General features: G+C 40.9%; 1 protein-coding gene across 2 annotated transcripts in view; it reads right to left on the bottom strand.

Moving 5' to 3' along the window:
• LOC139926080 (filamin A-interacting protein 1-like) overlaps positions 1–15449 on the bottom strand; it is a 15974-nt gene extending 525 nt beyond the window's left edge. Inside the window, exons 1-2 of one of the 2 annotated variants that reach the window (XM_078291109.1) lie at positions 6956–9784; positions 1–188 (exon numbers count right to left, since the gene is read on the bottom strand). The exon at positions 1–188 is cut by the window's left edge and continues 525 nt beyond it. In XM_078291109.1, the coding sequence (XP_078147235.1) occupies positions 1–188; positions 6956–9676 (2909 nt within the window). In that variant the 5' untranslated portion in view covers positions 9677–9784. Of the gene's footprint in view, positions 189–6430; positions 9792–15328 lie in introns of those variants that run through there. The other variant, XM_071917666.2, reaches the window with a different exon arrangement.
• Between the last annotated feature and the right edge of the window lie 2026 nt (positions 15450–17475).

The raw sequence follows: 17475 nt of genomic DNA, 5'->3' as shown, positions 1-17475 counted from the left end.
GGGTTGTTGTTGTTGTTGTTGGCTGCAGACGTCGGGGCCGGCTGCTCTTTCCCAGTGGGTATAGGAGTCTGCCCCCTGCTCTGCGGTCCCGGGCTGGCCGCCGTGCCGTTTGTCCCTTTCGGGGAGCTGTAGCCCTTCGGTTTGGGGATTCTCGTCGGTCCTGATCGTCGGAATGCTTCTAGAGGGATCTGGGGAAACGAGAAAGAAACAGTGGAGTGAGGACTGACAAAAAAAATGGGTCTCTGATATCCATTGTTATTCATTAGAGACAGAAACCACTTCATTTGGGGAAACACAGAATAAGGAAAAACTCAAAAATTAGGAATAAATGGGGATTGGATTGTGCACAAGATTTAGGCCTACTAGGTTTAGGGGGTTTTGACCACAGCCAACTCAACATGTTTCAAACATGTCAGAAGCATTATTCAGTTCTTTGAAACACATTTTAGAGGACCATGAATGACATAAAAGCATAACAAGTAATCTCTGTTTGTCCTGTTCCTCAGGCTATTGAGTTGCTTACAGAAGCTCAGTCCAGGAATGATGCAATACTGATATTGACCACTAGATGATACCAAATGATATTTTATGGACAGTATAGTCCATATAGTGTAGTCCCATCAGTCCCACCATTTACTGTATGTTTGCTGAACTACTGCTGCGCTTTGGCTCCATCCCTGAAAAGACTAATTGGAAAAAAAAAAGGTCTCTTTTCAGGTGTTGGATGTTAGAAGGAATTATCCGATAACCACAGTAGCTGAGGGTGAGACACTATAATTTTGTCTTGCAATACATTGGTTCAACTGTGTACTATTCAGAAAGATTTGTTAGCAGAATAATTGCAGGGAGGACAGTGTTAATTGAATTGGGGACTCCATCATGGCTACCATTTTGGGAATACAGCAATGTTGCATATTTCAAATATGTTCAGTTTAATATTCCACAAATATGCAGTATTTGTTTGTTAGTTACACTATTTTGTCACATGAACTGTTACTCAGCTGATTTTTAATCTGATGCAAACCATGAGCAAGAGAGGTGAATAGTGATTAATAGAATCTGAAAAAAGACATATGACATGATTAATGAGTTAAATTATGAGTTAACTATACTTCTCCCTGGTCTGTTTGTGTGTTGTATCATTCTGCGTAGGAGAGTTTTGTTCCAATCATTTATCTACCATTTAAATGAGGTGGCTCATGGGAAATTATTCACCATGGGAATGTGTAACTCCTAATGGAAGATTTCAATTTTAGCCATCTGAACACCATTTCAAAGCTCATGAAAAACCTTTTTGAATGTCGCTCCTAACATTATTCTCAACTTTTCCCATTAATTACAAGCGTGTGAGTGTGTTGCTTGGAGACCGGTGTTTCTGCAGCACAATCTGCAAAAAAAAAAAAAAAAAAAAAAAACATATCCTGGGTAATCTCTCCAATACGAGTTAACATCAGATTTCTCAGATTCTGAAACAGCTCGCTGCTCCGCTTACTGTGCAATCACCTCATAATCAAAGTGTTTACACACACCAGCATCCCGGGATACTGAGGTATTACATTTTTGGATTGTGGATTGGTGCTTGTACAGTAGACACCATATCCTGTTTACAATAACCCAGGTAAGCTCTCTCCCCAGTTATGAGAACAGCCGGGATACTGAGGCATGTCCACTCCTCATTTACTTGTAATCCTCTGTTTATTCAAATCTAAATAGGGATATTCATGATCGGGATACAGTGAGTCATATAAACATCTCAGACCTTAACTGATATGAGCAATTATCCAGAATTATTGGTCTGTTCTTCCTTATGGCAAACTACACTGTCAATACTTTTTTTTTTTTCCAATTTCTAGAGCATAAACTCATTATTCTTTACATAGTTTAGACTTGGATTCTGTTTTTTATATTGTGTTTCTGTGTTTTACTGACAGATCTGATGTAGAAGTCATAGTTGGAGAGTCTAAACAGAGTAAGTCTATTAAAGTCTGAGCTTCTCTGCTCTTTTTCAGGCTCATAGTTTGTCTGCTTCAACACGTTCGGATGAAAACACAACGAATTAAGCTCTCTTCTATCATAATAGCCAGCAGGCAGTTATTTTATTCAGAGTTATCAAAGGATGTGATTGGCACGCAATTTTGTTTTCATTCATAGTATTCACTATCTGGTTCTTTCATTTACCCAGCACCGCCGCTGTAGCCACTGCCTTTGAAAAAGGGAATTGCGTTTTGTAATATGTGCTGACAAGAGGCCGTTTCACCCAACCTCAAATTACTCCTGTAAGTGGCTGTAACCCATTTCAATTTCTGTAACTGCAGCATGCGGCAGGGACTATATCTGTACACCTAATGTGTGTGAAGCTGAAACCCTCTTCCAACACAGACTATGACATTTCAGCCGGGGGGGGGTCTGTTAGAGTCAGTAATTGAAGATTTCCTACAAAGTTAATAGAACTGAAATAGTCTGATTGGGACCTTTTTACATTTAAAATCATTCGGTGATTTGAAATTATGATTGTAATAGTCTCCTTTTAGTCTGGTTTTGACTGAATGAAATAAAAATGTGTATCTCACTAGCGGTTTTGCCACATCATGCCTCTTATCTTGGTTACAAAGGAAACATTTGTTCTAAATCAAAGAGATGGATGCTACTGTATGTCAAAGAAGGTTTTTGTCAGAGATCTGCTATAAATCTCTGCAGCTTATTGAAAGTGAAACGCTTCAGTATTGCCACGAGTTTCATCACACAACTGAGGTTATTCCCACTGAACACCAAACCACTCAGCAACTGGTGTGATTCGAGAGAAGTTTTTTCCTGAAAGAGCGCTGTGATACGTTATATGTGGCTTGAGGTTTGGGGAATTAACTTTAAAATCCGCAGTGAACCATATCCTTAAATATTCATATGGGATATAAATTTCAGAATAAGTAGGGCCTGTGCTTCAACGGAGGTAATGGGCCAGAAAATCTGTGTGGGCTCCACGTCATGGGAGCGTTGTTGATTTTACATGGAACGAGCCTTAATGTACCGCTTTGTTCTCTCGTATATCAGCGGTACAGCGGGAGTTCAACTAAGCACTTCCTCTGCCCCGCGTTCTGCAATACCGGCGCGGCTGTTCCCACGGCAACCAAACACAAGGTTTGTTTTGGTGCTTGTGTCGCGGTGGGAGAGAGGCTACTCTCATAGTGCATATCCTCTCACACTCACTCACAATATAAAGGCCTTTGTTTAGAGAAAGCCTAGCCCTGCCTCCCCCATGCCGGCTTTTATTGTCCTGCCCTGGTTTTTACTGTGCCTGTCGGTCAAGGTGTGTGAATTCCTTTGGGATTATTATCATTGTGGGCGAACACAAGGAAATCCGCTTTGGCCCGCAGTGTGACACTTGATACACGACTTATCTTTCTGGCAGGGATGCAGTGTGGTAATTAGGCTTTCTTGGCTGCGCTGAATGCACATCAGAGGTTGATTTGTTCAGATTTCACCATGACATTTGGTGGGTTTTTCTTTACGTTTCCCTTACAAATCTAAAGTTAACAAACCTAAATACTGTATATTGAGTATGATTATAATCTGGTACTCAGTCAACAGAGGCAAGTATCACTGCAGGCTGTACAGTGAAATCCGCTTTGGCGTGCAGAGTGTCACTTGATACACATTTTATCTTTCTGGCAGGGAGAGTGTGCTGATCTGTCTTCCTTGGCTGAGCTATATGAGTATAGTTTATGAATTTGGCCCTCTGTAAGTTGGAGTAAGTATAGTGTGAGTCAGGGGGTAATTGAGGTCGCAGACAGCAATCCCAGCTGCTCAATGGTTTCTCAAGTAGTGGTCTAATGAATAGCATCTTGTTTAGCCCCTGCATCATTTTATTGCACCCAGACTACTTTGGATCCGGTTTCTCCAGCTGCATTCCTTCCCACTCAATCAATTTAATGCTTGATTTAATCATCTCCTTGTAGTGACACTGACCGTGAGTGTGTGTGAGTGTGTGTGTGGGTGTGTGTGGGTGTGTTCAGTGGAGGCAACACTACTTTCTTGCACCAGTTGTCTTGCTCTATCTAACTGATAGTGAGGACACACAGAGTTGGTCAGCTCTCAGCTCTGTCCACTACTGTTATAATAATGTTTGTGTATCTACCTGTTCTCCATCAACCTATCAACCATTCCAGTGTTCATATCAAAACCTATTCATAATTACTGTAAGTTAAGACGCTGATTAACTTTGTATTTGGAGTGGTTAGCTTCTTAAATATATAACTTATTCAATTTAACCAGCCTATGATATACATTTCTTCATGCTCACCAGGATTGCTGGTTCAGCTCATGAGCTGCTGGTTTGATCCACAGTACCAACAGTGCCTAAGTCTGCCAAAGTGTCTGTAAGCAAACACACATAATCCCCAGATATATACGTACCAACTTGCTCTGCAGCCAGGCTTTGAAAACTAACTAAAATCAGCTAAATACTGTGATGCAACATAATGGGCAGTTGCTTGCATTATGTCATTGTTCTTGTATCTGTATGAACCTGCATATGAGGTTTTATGTAGTTTATTTGCACATAAGATATTTAGATACTTACTCAAGTCTTAACCCACTGAGATTCTTATTCTCAAAACCATAAACTACTGTGTGAAAACCCCTTAACTCAAAATTTGCTTCTTCTTTTTTTTTTCTCTTTCAGAACTCTTTATATTAGCTTCATTAAGACAAAACATTTATTACTGTACTGCAACTAGATAGAATAATCCCCCTTCCTCTCCACCGTATCTCCTCTCCTCCTCTCCCACCTCCTTCTCTTCCTCCCTTCCTGTCTTCATCTCCCAAAGTCTTGTGCTGACCTTTTAGTAGAAATTAAATTTAAACAAAACGCACACATGCGGTAACTTTTCCAATGTGGGCACGTAAAACCACATTTAAAGGAATGCATATACATGGAGAAACACCCATAATTCGGACCGATGAGTCATGTCAAAGGAGATGATTCAAGGGAGAAAGCAAAATAAAACAAGAGTTTTAGGTTACTACCCAGTGAATAGCGAGCTAAGTGAGACCTACTGCTCAGAAACCAGTGAGGTTAAGCTATCAAAGAATGTAGAGCTATTTCTCAGATCCACACAATATATCAGACCTTCTCAAGTGGCTTTTCAAGGCATGTGTCTCCTAGGGTGGTGATACCCGAGACCATTTTTTGAGCAATATCCAAGGGCAACACTCCCATCTGACACAAGGGTCAAAAAATCTATTTGAATGTTTCTTAGCGGAAAGATATTCCTATGTGAATAAAGCAATGAACAAGACTCAGCCAAGTCCAAAAAGTTGTCCTCCACCACCAGGAACAAGAACCATTTACATTAGTCTTAAGCCAATGAGAATATGTCTATGGGGCAGCTTTCCTCCACTTGAACACTGAAACAAATACAGGAATTTAGCGAAGTAATGTAATATTGACTGTTATATATTGATCACTGTGTTACCCTGCTGCCAATTCATCTACCCACTGAGGAACAGGGGACCATTGGGCTAAGTCTTGTTTATTTTCATCAGGTAATTTAGAAAAAAAATCTGTTGTGTTTGAAATCTCCTGTGACAGAGATCCCAAGGTATATAAAGTGATGTCTAATGCAGCTCTTATGGCTTCTGATTAATGAGGATCAGTTTGCTCTTGTGCAGATTAAATTTATACCCAGTAAACTGTTGGAATCATTTAAGCAAAAAGGTAATTGCAGGTAAAAAAAAAAAAGAGTCTTGAAAGTTTTCATGGTCCTCTTTGTTTTCATTAAATTGTAACCATATTTCAATAATATATTATTGTATCCGTATTTCAATAATACATGAATGTCCGTTGGAGAAGAGCGACTCTGTAATTCCACAAAAGCTCGCGTTTTGGGGAAATACAAGGTTCTCATCCAACAGCAGCTTTCTGTTAGGAGCACCACTCTACGGTTTAAAGGATCTGAGCAGAGTTTCCATTGTATCATTTTAGAGAACTCCAAGTTCAAATCATGCTGGTTTTCTCTCTCGGTCACTGGGTTTCTGTGCTCTGGATGTAAGGAGAAACTATGACATCAGCCTATGATTTTAACTCAAGCAAGCAAACACATGTCAGAATCCCCGAGCTTTTTTCTCTTGTTTTCTTGTAAAAGTTAAGCATGAGCACAAAGGTTTTTCAGACAACTCTTCTTGTTGGGTATCATTTAATTAGGTCTAACAAAGTGTTATTTTTAACAGTTTTTTCATATTCAAATCTGAACAAGTGACTGCTAATATTTTATGACTACACAGAACCCTGTAATATAAGCACATTGGATTGAAATCTCAAGTGTTAAGAAGTTACTGAACATGCACCAAAAATCAAATCAAACAAGTGATTTCAATCTGATAATATGTTCCTCAGATTGTTATTTTTAATTTTAAACATTCAAAACATGCTGGATTTAGTGAATAAATGAAATAGGCAAGCATGGATGACAAACTAAAACATAAAACTTCTTTTTGCACACTTTAATATTCAGAAAATCAAACAACTTAATCAAAATGCAAGATCTGTAATATGAAATATAAAAAGAACTGATATGATACATCAGTGTGAATAGTCTGACTACATGGCAAATTTACCATTGAGTATAATACAGTAAGTGCACATAAGTTAAAACCTGGTGTAATGTCAATTTTTCTAGTGCTTTCAAAAGGTATTTTTTTTCTCATGCATGCAAACCTTTGTTTGAACTTATCAAACAGAACTAAGCAAACCAACCTAAGTAAAAAACATCCAAACCCCTGTATAAGCTTTCTATAAATCAAGTAAAACAGACATTTAAATGCATCAGGGTATAATGTCAAGGCACTGAGGGCAGTTAATTGGGCAAAGGTTGAGTTGGATCTAATGGACAGGATTCATTAACAAAGGATGGGATGAAGGGTTTTGAGGAGTATCGGGTCAATCATAGGCATTACTTACTGTAATTTGTGATGGCCTTTGGATTGGGGTGGAGGTGGGCTTTATCATGATGCTACTTGTGATTTTGCTGTTGCCTTTGGCAGCAGGGGCACCGCAATTGGACATCACTTGAGTCCTCTGCTCCTGGAGCCCAGGTGTGTGGCAGGGACTCAGCGTTTGTGATGGACTGCTGATGCTCTGAATGAAGGGGCTCCCTAAGTGAATGTGAATTTTGTTGTCCTCTGTGGTGATGACATTTGGCCCCGTGCTGTTAGACCTCTGGACCTGCCAGTTGCTCTGCCTCTCGGGGGTCACGCGGAAGACGGCGTGACCTCCTACAACCTCCACCGGCTCTGTGGAGAGGGACCGGTCCGGGGTGCCTGTTGTCACCGACACAATTTGTATAGGTGACATGGCTCTGTCCGGTGTCACAGAGCCAGAAGAGTCTGGGGTCATCGCTCTGGAGTAAGTGGCCATAGTGAAAGGTGATAGGGCCCTATCAGGTGAACATGGTCCATCGGAGATTGGGGAACCTTTAGATTTTGTTGTGGGGGAAATAGATTTTGCAGTGGGGGATATGGATGCATTCTGGATGATGGTAATTCTCTGTTTGGGTGGGCCTCCACTTGTGGGTATGACAGCAGTGCTGGTGTATGACTGGGCGTTTTCTGTGGTTGGGCTGGTGATCTCTAGCATGGCTGTGTTGTGTCCATGGTCAGGAGTCACTTTGATGTGCAGAGGCTGCCCGGGACTGTGGGTCAACACCACATCTCCAGGCTGGACATGGTTGCCATTCTGCCGCGGTTGCACTTTACCATTCACCTGATGGGAGCTCTCTTTGTTCTTAAGGAAGGGGACACGGGCTCTTCTCATGTTGTTGTTTAGGTTGTTTACATTATTGATGAGCGAGGGGCTGCATTTGGAGAGCTGAAGCTCATTGCTGTAATTAGCGTTATCCTCAGGTTCACTCTCATCATATAGTTTTCCATTCACCACAGCACGTTCCAGTGGTGCCATGGTCTTGCAGTTGGGAGACAGGAGGTCAGGCGGTTCTGTCTGGACTTCCTTGGTGGAAACATGCAGGTCTGAAAAGCGTCTTCCATTCATGCCAGGACGCAGACTTTTGCTAAAGCGTCTGTACCTCTCAAGCTCTCGTGTGAGAGTCTCCATTTCTCTGGCCAGTTCTTTGTTTCTGACCTCCTGCTGGGTCAGTTTTCTTTGCAGTGTAGAGTGGTCATTTTTCATGCGGCAAATGGACTCCTCTGTTCCCATGTATTCATGGATCTTCTCTTTCAGAGCTGCTACCTCTCTGGTCAAATGACTGGACTTTGCCTCCTCTTCCTTCAGGCGTTTATAGAGGACATGCTCTTGGTTGCACTCTTTCTTTTCAGCCAGTTGGTACATTGAAAGTTCTTTTCTGGATATGTCCAGCTCCTCCATCAAGGCCTTGGCTCTCTCTTGTTCATTGGAGAATCTTTTCTCCAGTGACTCCAACTCCTCAGTCTTTAGTAGGTCACCTTCCACCACCTTCATGTCTTTCAGTTTGCGTCTAAGGCGCTCAACCTCCTGTGTCAAATCCTTGACTTTGTTGTCCTCTTGTTGGAAGCGGTTGGCAATGGGTGTTTTAATGTGTTCCTCTTTAGCTTTGTTCCTCATGTATTCTCTTTCTGCGGTCTCTAGTGATTGTAATCTTTTCTTCATCATACTGACCTTAGACTCCAAATCTTTGCTCTTTTCTTCCTCAGCCTTCAACTTGGCCTTCAGTTCATCCCTGTCCTTCGTAGCACCGCACATTTTATCCTCCAGTTCAGCCTTTGACCTCAGTGCTTTCTTGCTCTCTTCAATTAGCTTCTCTGTGACTGATGTAACTTTGTCCTGTTCAGCCTGAAGTTTTCCAGTGCTGTTTTGGACCTTGTTCTCCATCTGCTTTAGCTTCTCTGCCATCGTCTTCCTTTCATCCACCAGCATGACTGTCAGTGTCTTTAACTTGGTAAGATCTTCCTTCAGTGTCAACTCTGTCTTTGCCAACTGGCCTTCAGCAGCCTCCAGTTCTCTGACCCTGACTTTCAAGACTTCCAGCTCACTGGACAGAACCTTTGACACAGTCCTCTCCTTCTCCATGTTGCACTTGAGTGAGCTACATTCCTGTTTGCTCTTGCTGAAAGCATCCTCTAGTTTTTCTAAGTCCATAATTCTGTGGTTTAATTTATCAACTTCAGCCTTTAGGCTCCGGCTTTGGCTGGCCTCTTTCTCCAGTTTCTTGTTGAGATCCCTGCACTGGTCCTCCATCCTGATCAACTCTTCATCCTTTCCCTCCATTTCAAGAACCCTTTTCCGTAACTCTTCAACCTCAGACATGAGACTGGAGTTTCCACACTCACCGCGGCTAATTTTGTCCCTCAACTCCTGCAGTTCCTCCTCAGCTCTGCGCAGAGTCTTGTTGGTCTCCTCCAGCTCATCAAGCTGCCTGCTGAGAGTGGACAGTTTCTGGCGCAGCTGCCTGCTCTGGGCATCTTCACTGGTCAATTTGGCAGTCATGGCCTCTTGTTCCTGGTGGTATCGACTGGCTTGGTCACGCAGCTCGGTCTCCAAGCGAAAGACTTTGTGCTCCTCTTCCTGCAGACGGGCATTAGCGGAGCTCAGCTCCTCCTGGGCTTGTGAAGCGCTGGCGCTCAGTTCCTGGACCTTAGCCGTCTGTTGGTTCAGCTGTTCAGTGAGGCGCTGCTGTTCATCCACAACCATCAACGCAAATGACTTCAGTTTTGTCAGCTCCTCCTTCAGGTCTGTGACCTTTTTGTTGTTCTCTTCCTCCTTTCGTTCTTGGTAGGCCTTTTCCTGATCAATCAACAGCTTCAACCTGTAAGAAATGAAAAAAAAAATAATAATAATCATTTGCATGCAGAAAGTGCATGAAAAAAGAACACATATGACACCAAATTTCCAAGATTTTCATTTTCACAAAGTTGTTACTTTTCCACTGTAATTGCATTTAGTTGTTCACTATTTACACTACTTTACATCTCCATGAATTATTTTAATTATTTTTCAATTAATTTTGGACTAACACAACTTTAAATCATTGTGAGACTTAAACTGTCATGTTTTTTGCTTGTGTTATATATGAAAGGTGCTTAAGAAACTCTACACCCCCACTGTCATTACCCATTGGGCCCACTCCTCCAAGCACTGACACACCATAAACACTGTTATTTTCCCTACATTTCTGAAAGGACTAAAGGTTTTATGTCATGGAAAATTTAACACATCATAAAAAGCATTACTTTAACTCTCTCAGGTTGGTAGTCTGAAATACCTCTGGTTACATTTTTTTTGTTCCCTTGCTGCCAATTAATTCTCATATGGTTTGGAAACTTGACATACTGTTGTAAATATTGGGCCACGAGTTTAACAATCAGTGAATTTGAAAATGTTTCCATGGTATTTGGGGTTGTACTATGTGTACTATAAGACCTGTTATATCCTCTGTGAAATGGGAAATAAGACAATGAAATACCAAGTCAGGGGAGAGACAGCTGTGCTTTTCTGTTCTCTTAATCCCTGACTAAATGTGCTGCGCTGGAGTGCCAAATGTTGATGTTGACCTCTGTCTAAAAATGACTCTCTCTCTAGACAAAGTGAGACATAAGAGAGTACACTAACTTTTTGGCCAGTCAGTTCTTTGATGAACTTACTATGGTGTAATGGTAAGCAGTTGCAGTTTTGCCTCTGTGTATCCCTGTACCATCTATCACACATACACTGTGTGTTAAAAGTGTATAGCATGCCCATTGTGTACTGAATAAACACTTAGTGCAGAGGTGAAATGGCTAAAGTAAGTCAAGGTAAGTCGCTGCACAAGGGTAAGTCAAAGAAAGAGTTTAAAATCAAATATATCAGTGTATTTCTTTAAGACTGTGTCATTCCTCTTCATCTCCAAATGAGGAGAGCTAGTGCATAGTCAGAGACAGTGTCTACACAGTTTTGAGTAAATCTTTTTAATCCATACCTGTGAAAATTAACCTATATCAAAGGCAGTCTAGTTCAAAAATCGCCTAGACAATCAGTCAAGAATATGCCTATTTACATTTTCACAACTAATTCTATATTTGCCAAAGCCAAGATGGGGCACAAATTACTCAAATGATGTCAATGTACAGTGCACATGTGCCCATGGACGCATATGCAGTTGCAGCGCATAAAGTACAGTGTGTAGCTGGGGTCACTGCGTCTGGCACATGCATATATCACCGGGCCAAAGTGCCTTCAGCGTCAGGGGAGGGGATGTTATGACTGCTGTGTGTGCAGCTGCCAGGCATTTCCACACAGATGGCCCACTGGCATGGAACAATCCTTTAATTAAGGGGTTCCTCTACTACTAACCCTCCTCCCCTTACCAAAACCACCACCACCGCCACCTACCCTCCCTGGTTTTTTATATTTTTAAAGGAATTCCCCCTGCTTCCAAAGGCAATTACAGTCCCACAGAGTTTATACAGAAACACCCCCCCTCCTCCCTCTCTCCCTCTCAGGGATCACTAATTCCACATGTACACTTCAGTTGAAGGGCATGATGTAAGTGCGGTAGGGTGGGTCACTCCTCAGCACTAGTGTGTGTCATTTCTCTGTACTTCAGTAGCTGCTACGGGATGGGTGGGGGTAGGGGGGACACATGTAAATGGATCCATGTGCTTCAATTACATCCAGACTGAACAATTGGTAACACTCAATAAAATATTTTAAGGATATTCATAATAATTTCAAATTAATTATTAGAGCGGTTAGGGTGGATTGTGGGGATGTGGGATTTTGTTGGCTTGCTATAAGAGCTTCTAAGGGCCAATAAAGTATTATAATCCATTATGGATTAGGCTGTACGTATTACCAAACTTTCTGCATTAATTTTGATATAAGATATATATCCAATTTTAACACAAAATACACTTCTCACAAGGGTAAGCCATTCAACAAATGTATAGTCAGAGTAGTTAGGGACAACACCTCTTTATAACAAAGCATGTGTTGCTATTTGGGCATCTTATGCATTATTATTATTATCAATACATCTTGTTAATAGCACATCTAATTGTAAAAGTAACACAAGCAAGAAATTGCCTGGTTCTTATTTTATGTCAGTAAAACACTTTGTGTTTCTCTTACTACTTTTATTGAATCTGGTTGAATATTCCAGGTGCACAGAATTGTTTGTACAAATTGTTCTGTCTTTGTTGGTTTGACCCCTGCACTTGTTATATATTGGCTGCTAGACATGTAGATACACTAATTTACTACTGTTTTACTTTTTGCAAGTACTCCGGATAAGAGTGTCTACTGAGAAATACTGTAAGTCTGCCTTATCTAGACACATGCAAGTGTTGAAAAATTACATCTTTTTTAAAAGTAGATGGTGTATGTAGAAACACTAAGTTGCTGAGTGAAACACTTATAAGAGAGGCAGGCATCTCTCTTGCGAACGTAGCTTGTCCCCTGTAATCACTGTTTACCCAATCTCTTATCTTAGTCCCCACTGTTTTTCTAGTGATGTCATCAGCCAGAATAGAATGAGAAATGGACTTTGGACTCTCGTAGGACAAGCAAATCTGGCTGCCCCCCTCTATTTCAAAACATGAGTACTTCTAAGTGCTGGTAATGGATATAGATCCTGTATACCACATGTAAGGGCACTTTCCATCAATAGAGGCAAGTCCTTTGAGAGGAAAGGGCATGGACTGTATGCCTGCACACACTAATCACTTGACATACGAGTTAAATCACCCCCACCCCTAAAGGGGGCTATAATTTTACTATATTCCCCATGTATTTTGTGGGACATGAAGAGACCAGATCAGTTAGTCCAGATCAGTTGCTCCTAAACTTTTTCACATCAAGGACACACACATAAATGTGCATTTGGCCAACAGTGCCACATCTGAGAACAGTTGTGCTGTTAGATATAATTTAGTACAGACTTGCATGTCTGTCTGTACTGTAGACGGGGAGACAATGGACAGAGTGAAACTTAGGATAAGAATAGGCATTTTTACACATTCTGTCATTCTCCTGACCTCTGGTAAAGAAAATAATCCTGTAATTGAATTTATACTCATTTTGCTGGGGACTGCAAGCTGACCAGCTTCCCTTTATTGAGTATAAGTCAGTAGAACAAGCTATCACTTGCTTTCAGAAAATGCACAACTACTGTAGCTGATCTATATATCATTTTTTCCACATTGTCTCAGGGCCACACATGTCAGTTGTTAGAAAGCAGCCCTTATGCAGAGGTTCTTGCATCTTAAAAGAGCATTGTTTCGAAGGAACAAAATTCAAAGTAATGCACAAAGAGCTGGTTACATAATAATTTCATGCGTATCATACAGTACAAGGCACCTTACAGCCCACACAGCAGCTTATACAACTTATGTAACAGTCACCAATTTCAGGCTGGTTTCCCCCAAAACGGATGCACGACCACCACAACTAGTTAATGTGTTATGGCAACTAACTCCCCATTTAACATGACCTTTACACCCATCCACATACTATTTGGAGGGGGTGATTTAGTGGCTTGGGTGGATATCATATGCTCACACGATCTAATACAGTAGAAATGCCATTAAAAAAGAAACATCCAATTGGGAGCAGTCAGGCAAGCTAACAAGGGAGCCACAACTGCCAGCCCCAGCGCACCATTATAGCTTCACAGAGGGCTTCCCTCTCTTTACGTGGCTCCCGAAGCTGGAAACTGTGGCTCACCCACCGCTTAAAGCTGTGTTACACGTTCCATATGTCAGGGTCGCTGTGCCATTTCCTAACCACGCGTGATTAGGTCATGTATGTACAGACCGATATATCCCACACACTGACCACCTCCGCTGCAGAAGAGATTTGCTGATAGTGGACCGTATGTCTGAGTTTGAAGGAGGGATGTTGATGGATGCAGTGCATGGACTGTAGTTAAAGTCTACACAGGCTAAGTGATATGCCCCCAGAGTGCAATCAGCTTGTATATAATATGTAGGACTGATATTTATTAACTTCCCGGTACTGTTCACTTCATCATGGAGTGGTCTATGGCAAAAAGAGCCCTAGGTTTCACTAACCTAAAACGGCTTAAGTTTACTTTTTTTTGTGTAAGAATTCATTCCAAAACGCTGTATATCCATTTTGGAAATAGTTTGCCACCTGAAATTCATCAGTAAGTATTTCAACACCACAGATGATTCTTTCCTCCAAAACATAACTAGTTTTGTATGCAAAGCCAGGTCTAAAGATGACTCCTAACTTCAGCAGAAATCCAGAATATGTTTTACTTTCATGCCGGCAATCATTTTCTAAGAGTAGGCATTTGTTTTTTTCAAATGGTGGATATCAGATTTTGGAATTAAAATCCTCATTTACTCCACAACCACAGACTATCAGTGAAGAGAAGAGCAAATGAAACTGATAATAATGTGTCATCAAACATACTTAATACCTTCAAATGCCAAAATACCTCTTAGGTGCCATGCTGATAAATCATGGAATGTACGTACATATTGAACAAATAAACACCAGATGATATGCGTAGTTTCTGTCGGACTATATGTCTTGAACTGTCCTGTTGCACTGTATGAGAGGTATCGTTGTCCTTGTACCAGGCATTTCAGTATCTCCTGTTAAACTCTAAGTTGTCAGTATGCCCAGACAAATTCCTGTACATTAATTGTATATTGCCAATAAATTGTTGTACTAGACACCTCTCTTTCCTCCTAGAATGAAGAATTCAAGCTGATTTCAGCCTCAACACTCAATGGTTTATTTCTGCTAAAACTTACGATGACAGATCACTTCAGCTTTTACAATAGTTCCCTCTTGAGTTTCTGAATAATAATAAAAAGGTATTTTGACATTTCTTTATGTATAATATCATATAAAATTAAACGAATAGCAGAATTAATCACAGATCTAAAAACACTACTGCTGAGTCATTTCTCAACAGTTCCCCCGTCATTTTATAAATAAATGAATGCAACAGATTTAAATGGAATTTAAAACATTTGTCAGATTTGTTCTAATACCTATAACTATTTTTCTACTTTTAAAATGCTGACTTTTACTGACTTCAAAAAACATGATTTTACTCAGTTTCATAAACTTTCCTCACCCGTTGCTTTCCAAAATCTGAACCTCAAACTTTTCAATAATAACTCACAGTAACTTTACAGCAAAAAGCAACTCTATTTTTTCCTTTCAAGAACACAATGAAACTTCTGCATTATAAACCGTTTACAAGTCAAGACACCAGAATAAAGGGATGCTGTCCTGAACATCTGGTCTTCCCTGAGCCCATCAACACATAACCAACTGTTCCGAAACTTTCTTCCCAAAACTTTTGCGGTTAAGTATCATTTTGCCTACCTGTGCCAAAGGTCTTCCCGGCTTCACTGCCATAAGCTCATTATCTTGCCGTACCACACTCAGCACTCAACTCTTCCTCTGTGTGTGTGTGTCTCTCTCTCTTAGTGGCTGTAATGTGGGCATTCCTGCAGTCAGACCAAACAATAAGGGATGTGCTCCCTGCCTATGGAGCATTACATCATCAGCATGTCCTTATATGGAGCTATGCATTGCAGAGGCTCGCAAGAAGGGGGTGTGTGCTTGCTTGCTCGTGTGTTAGTCTGAGTGTGTGTGTACATGTGTGTATGCCTGAGCATGTGTGTGTGTGTGAGAGTCTCCTAAAGTAACTGTTTAACTAAAGGATGTGGTAGAAAGGGGGAAAGGTGTTTCTTGACGTATGTAACGTGTGAAATATCTGCCCGGTCTGTCACTGCTCCGGAGGCAGGGCAGTAGGTGAGGAGAGACACGCAGTTCGAGTTACAGTATTTCCTTCTGGCTCTTGTCAGCTTAAGGCATTTATTCTGCCGAGCGAGGAGGAAAAAAGAATCAGCTTGTCTGCATGAGAGCTTAATAAGAAATTCTTGGATGAAGATTTGTAATTGAGACCAATGGAGCAGAACAAGAAAAGACATGTAACACATATCTGTGACACGTGAAAACGTATATCCACAACCCACACCTAAGGGGATCCCGTGACATTTTGACAGTTTCACTGAAATGGTTTGTTAGCAATACCATTCCTGATTGAAACCAAGAACCGCTACAAGCTGCTAGCTGGCGGCTAGCGGAATGCTAACACTGCGAACAGGGAAACTGAAGGGAAAAAAAAAACAAAAACAACCGACTAAAATGTCAAGTTATCTCTCTGACATCAATATTAACACCCTTCTGTAAGCATAAACCTTCTTTAAATCTTTCATTATTTAAAAAAAAAAAAAATGTTGTTTTGGAGCATATCCCTGCTCAGTCTTGGTGATATTTCTAACATGCTCTCTTTATCACCCTGCCAGGCTCCATTTTCACCGGAGTTTTGTAACTGCTCTGAAATTGATTATTCACAGTGAGGTTTGGTGCAGTCTCACTATACATTACAGTGCCAGAATCTCTTCCCTTATGAGGAAGGTCAGGTAGTTTAATATCTTACTTCTGGTGTTAAAATACCTTAAAACTAATTGCTCCACAAACAAAATAATGCATTTTTATACGCCAGCGTAACCAAGACCTGAGCCAGCACACAATGCCTTTTATCAGTGGCACATTGTTCAGTCGACAATGTCTTGACCTTTACTTCGATTATCAGCCTCCTCTTACCTCACTCATACATTTGTCATTAACAGTAACAATACAGGTGGTGACTTTATCTATCGAAAGGCCTAACATTGTACGTCATCCATTGTCATATGATGGGAACAAATTTTACGGAGATTTTTCAGGTTGGTTATTAGGTTAGTTGCTGTCAGCTGTCAATGTCACTATTGTGCTGAGGAAAATACGCTGTTTGTTCAAACAATGGGGCATTGGTGCAGGAACATATGGACAACTCAGGTAGTGACATAATTAAGTTTAGCGCAACGGGAACAATGCATGACATACAATAGGAAAGTAGACTATACATGCAGTATACATATACAATACATATAACTCCATAAACACAAAAGAGCATTCTATCACTATGCACATTCAGGCAGTGAGTTGCAGCATTGAGTCCAGCACTGCAAGGGAACAACAAGAGCAAGACTCTTCCTGTCTCCTGCCCACTACATAAAACATGTCATGGCTTCACAATGGCTGAGGTCACTGTTACCAAATATTACGAGTACTGCCAGCCGAGTGAAGGAAAACAGAGATTTGCTGAAGTATGTTCTGTATTCCATAGTGGTTTCTCACTGAAGTAATTTAAAGCTGCACTAGGCAAGATTTTTATGTAAAAATACACCTGATTTATGAGCTTAAATCACAACGTGGGGCTGCAACGGAAAAGAGCATCCCATCCCCACTAACTGAGACGCACAAAGATGATGTCACAAAGATGACGGCCACTTCCACCTGTAATGTGAATGTAGTCTATATACACAAAAGTGACATCTCATATAGCAAATTAATACTGTATCAGTTTAGAATCAATTTTAATGCACCAACAACTAACATGTTGAAACATAGCATTGATT

Source organism: Centroberyx gerrardi, chromosome 21 (assembly GCF_048128805.1).
Source record: "Centroberyx gerrardi isolate f3 chromosome 21, fCenGer3.hap1.cur.20231027, whole genome shotgun sequence".
NCBI classification, from domain to species: Eukaryota; Metazoa; Chordata; class Actinopteri; order Beryciformes; family Berycidae; genus Centroberyx; species Centroberyx gerrardi.
The sequence above is the reverse complement of the archived record's forward strand: the minus strand, read 5'-3'. Positions and strand labels throughout refer to the sequence as shown.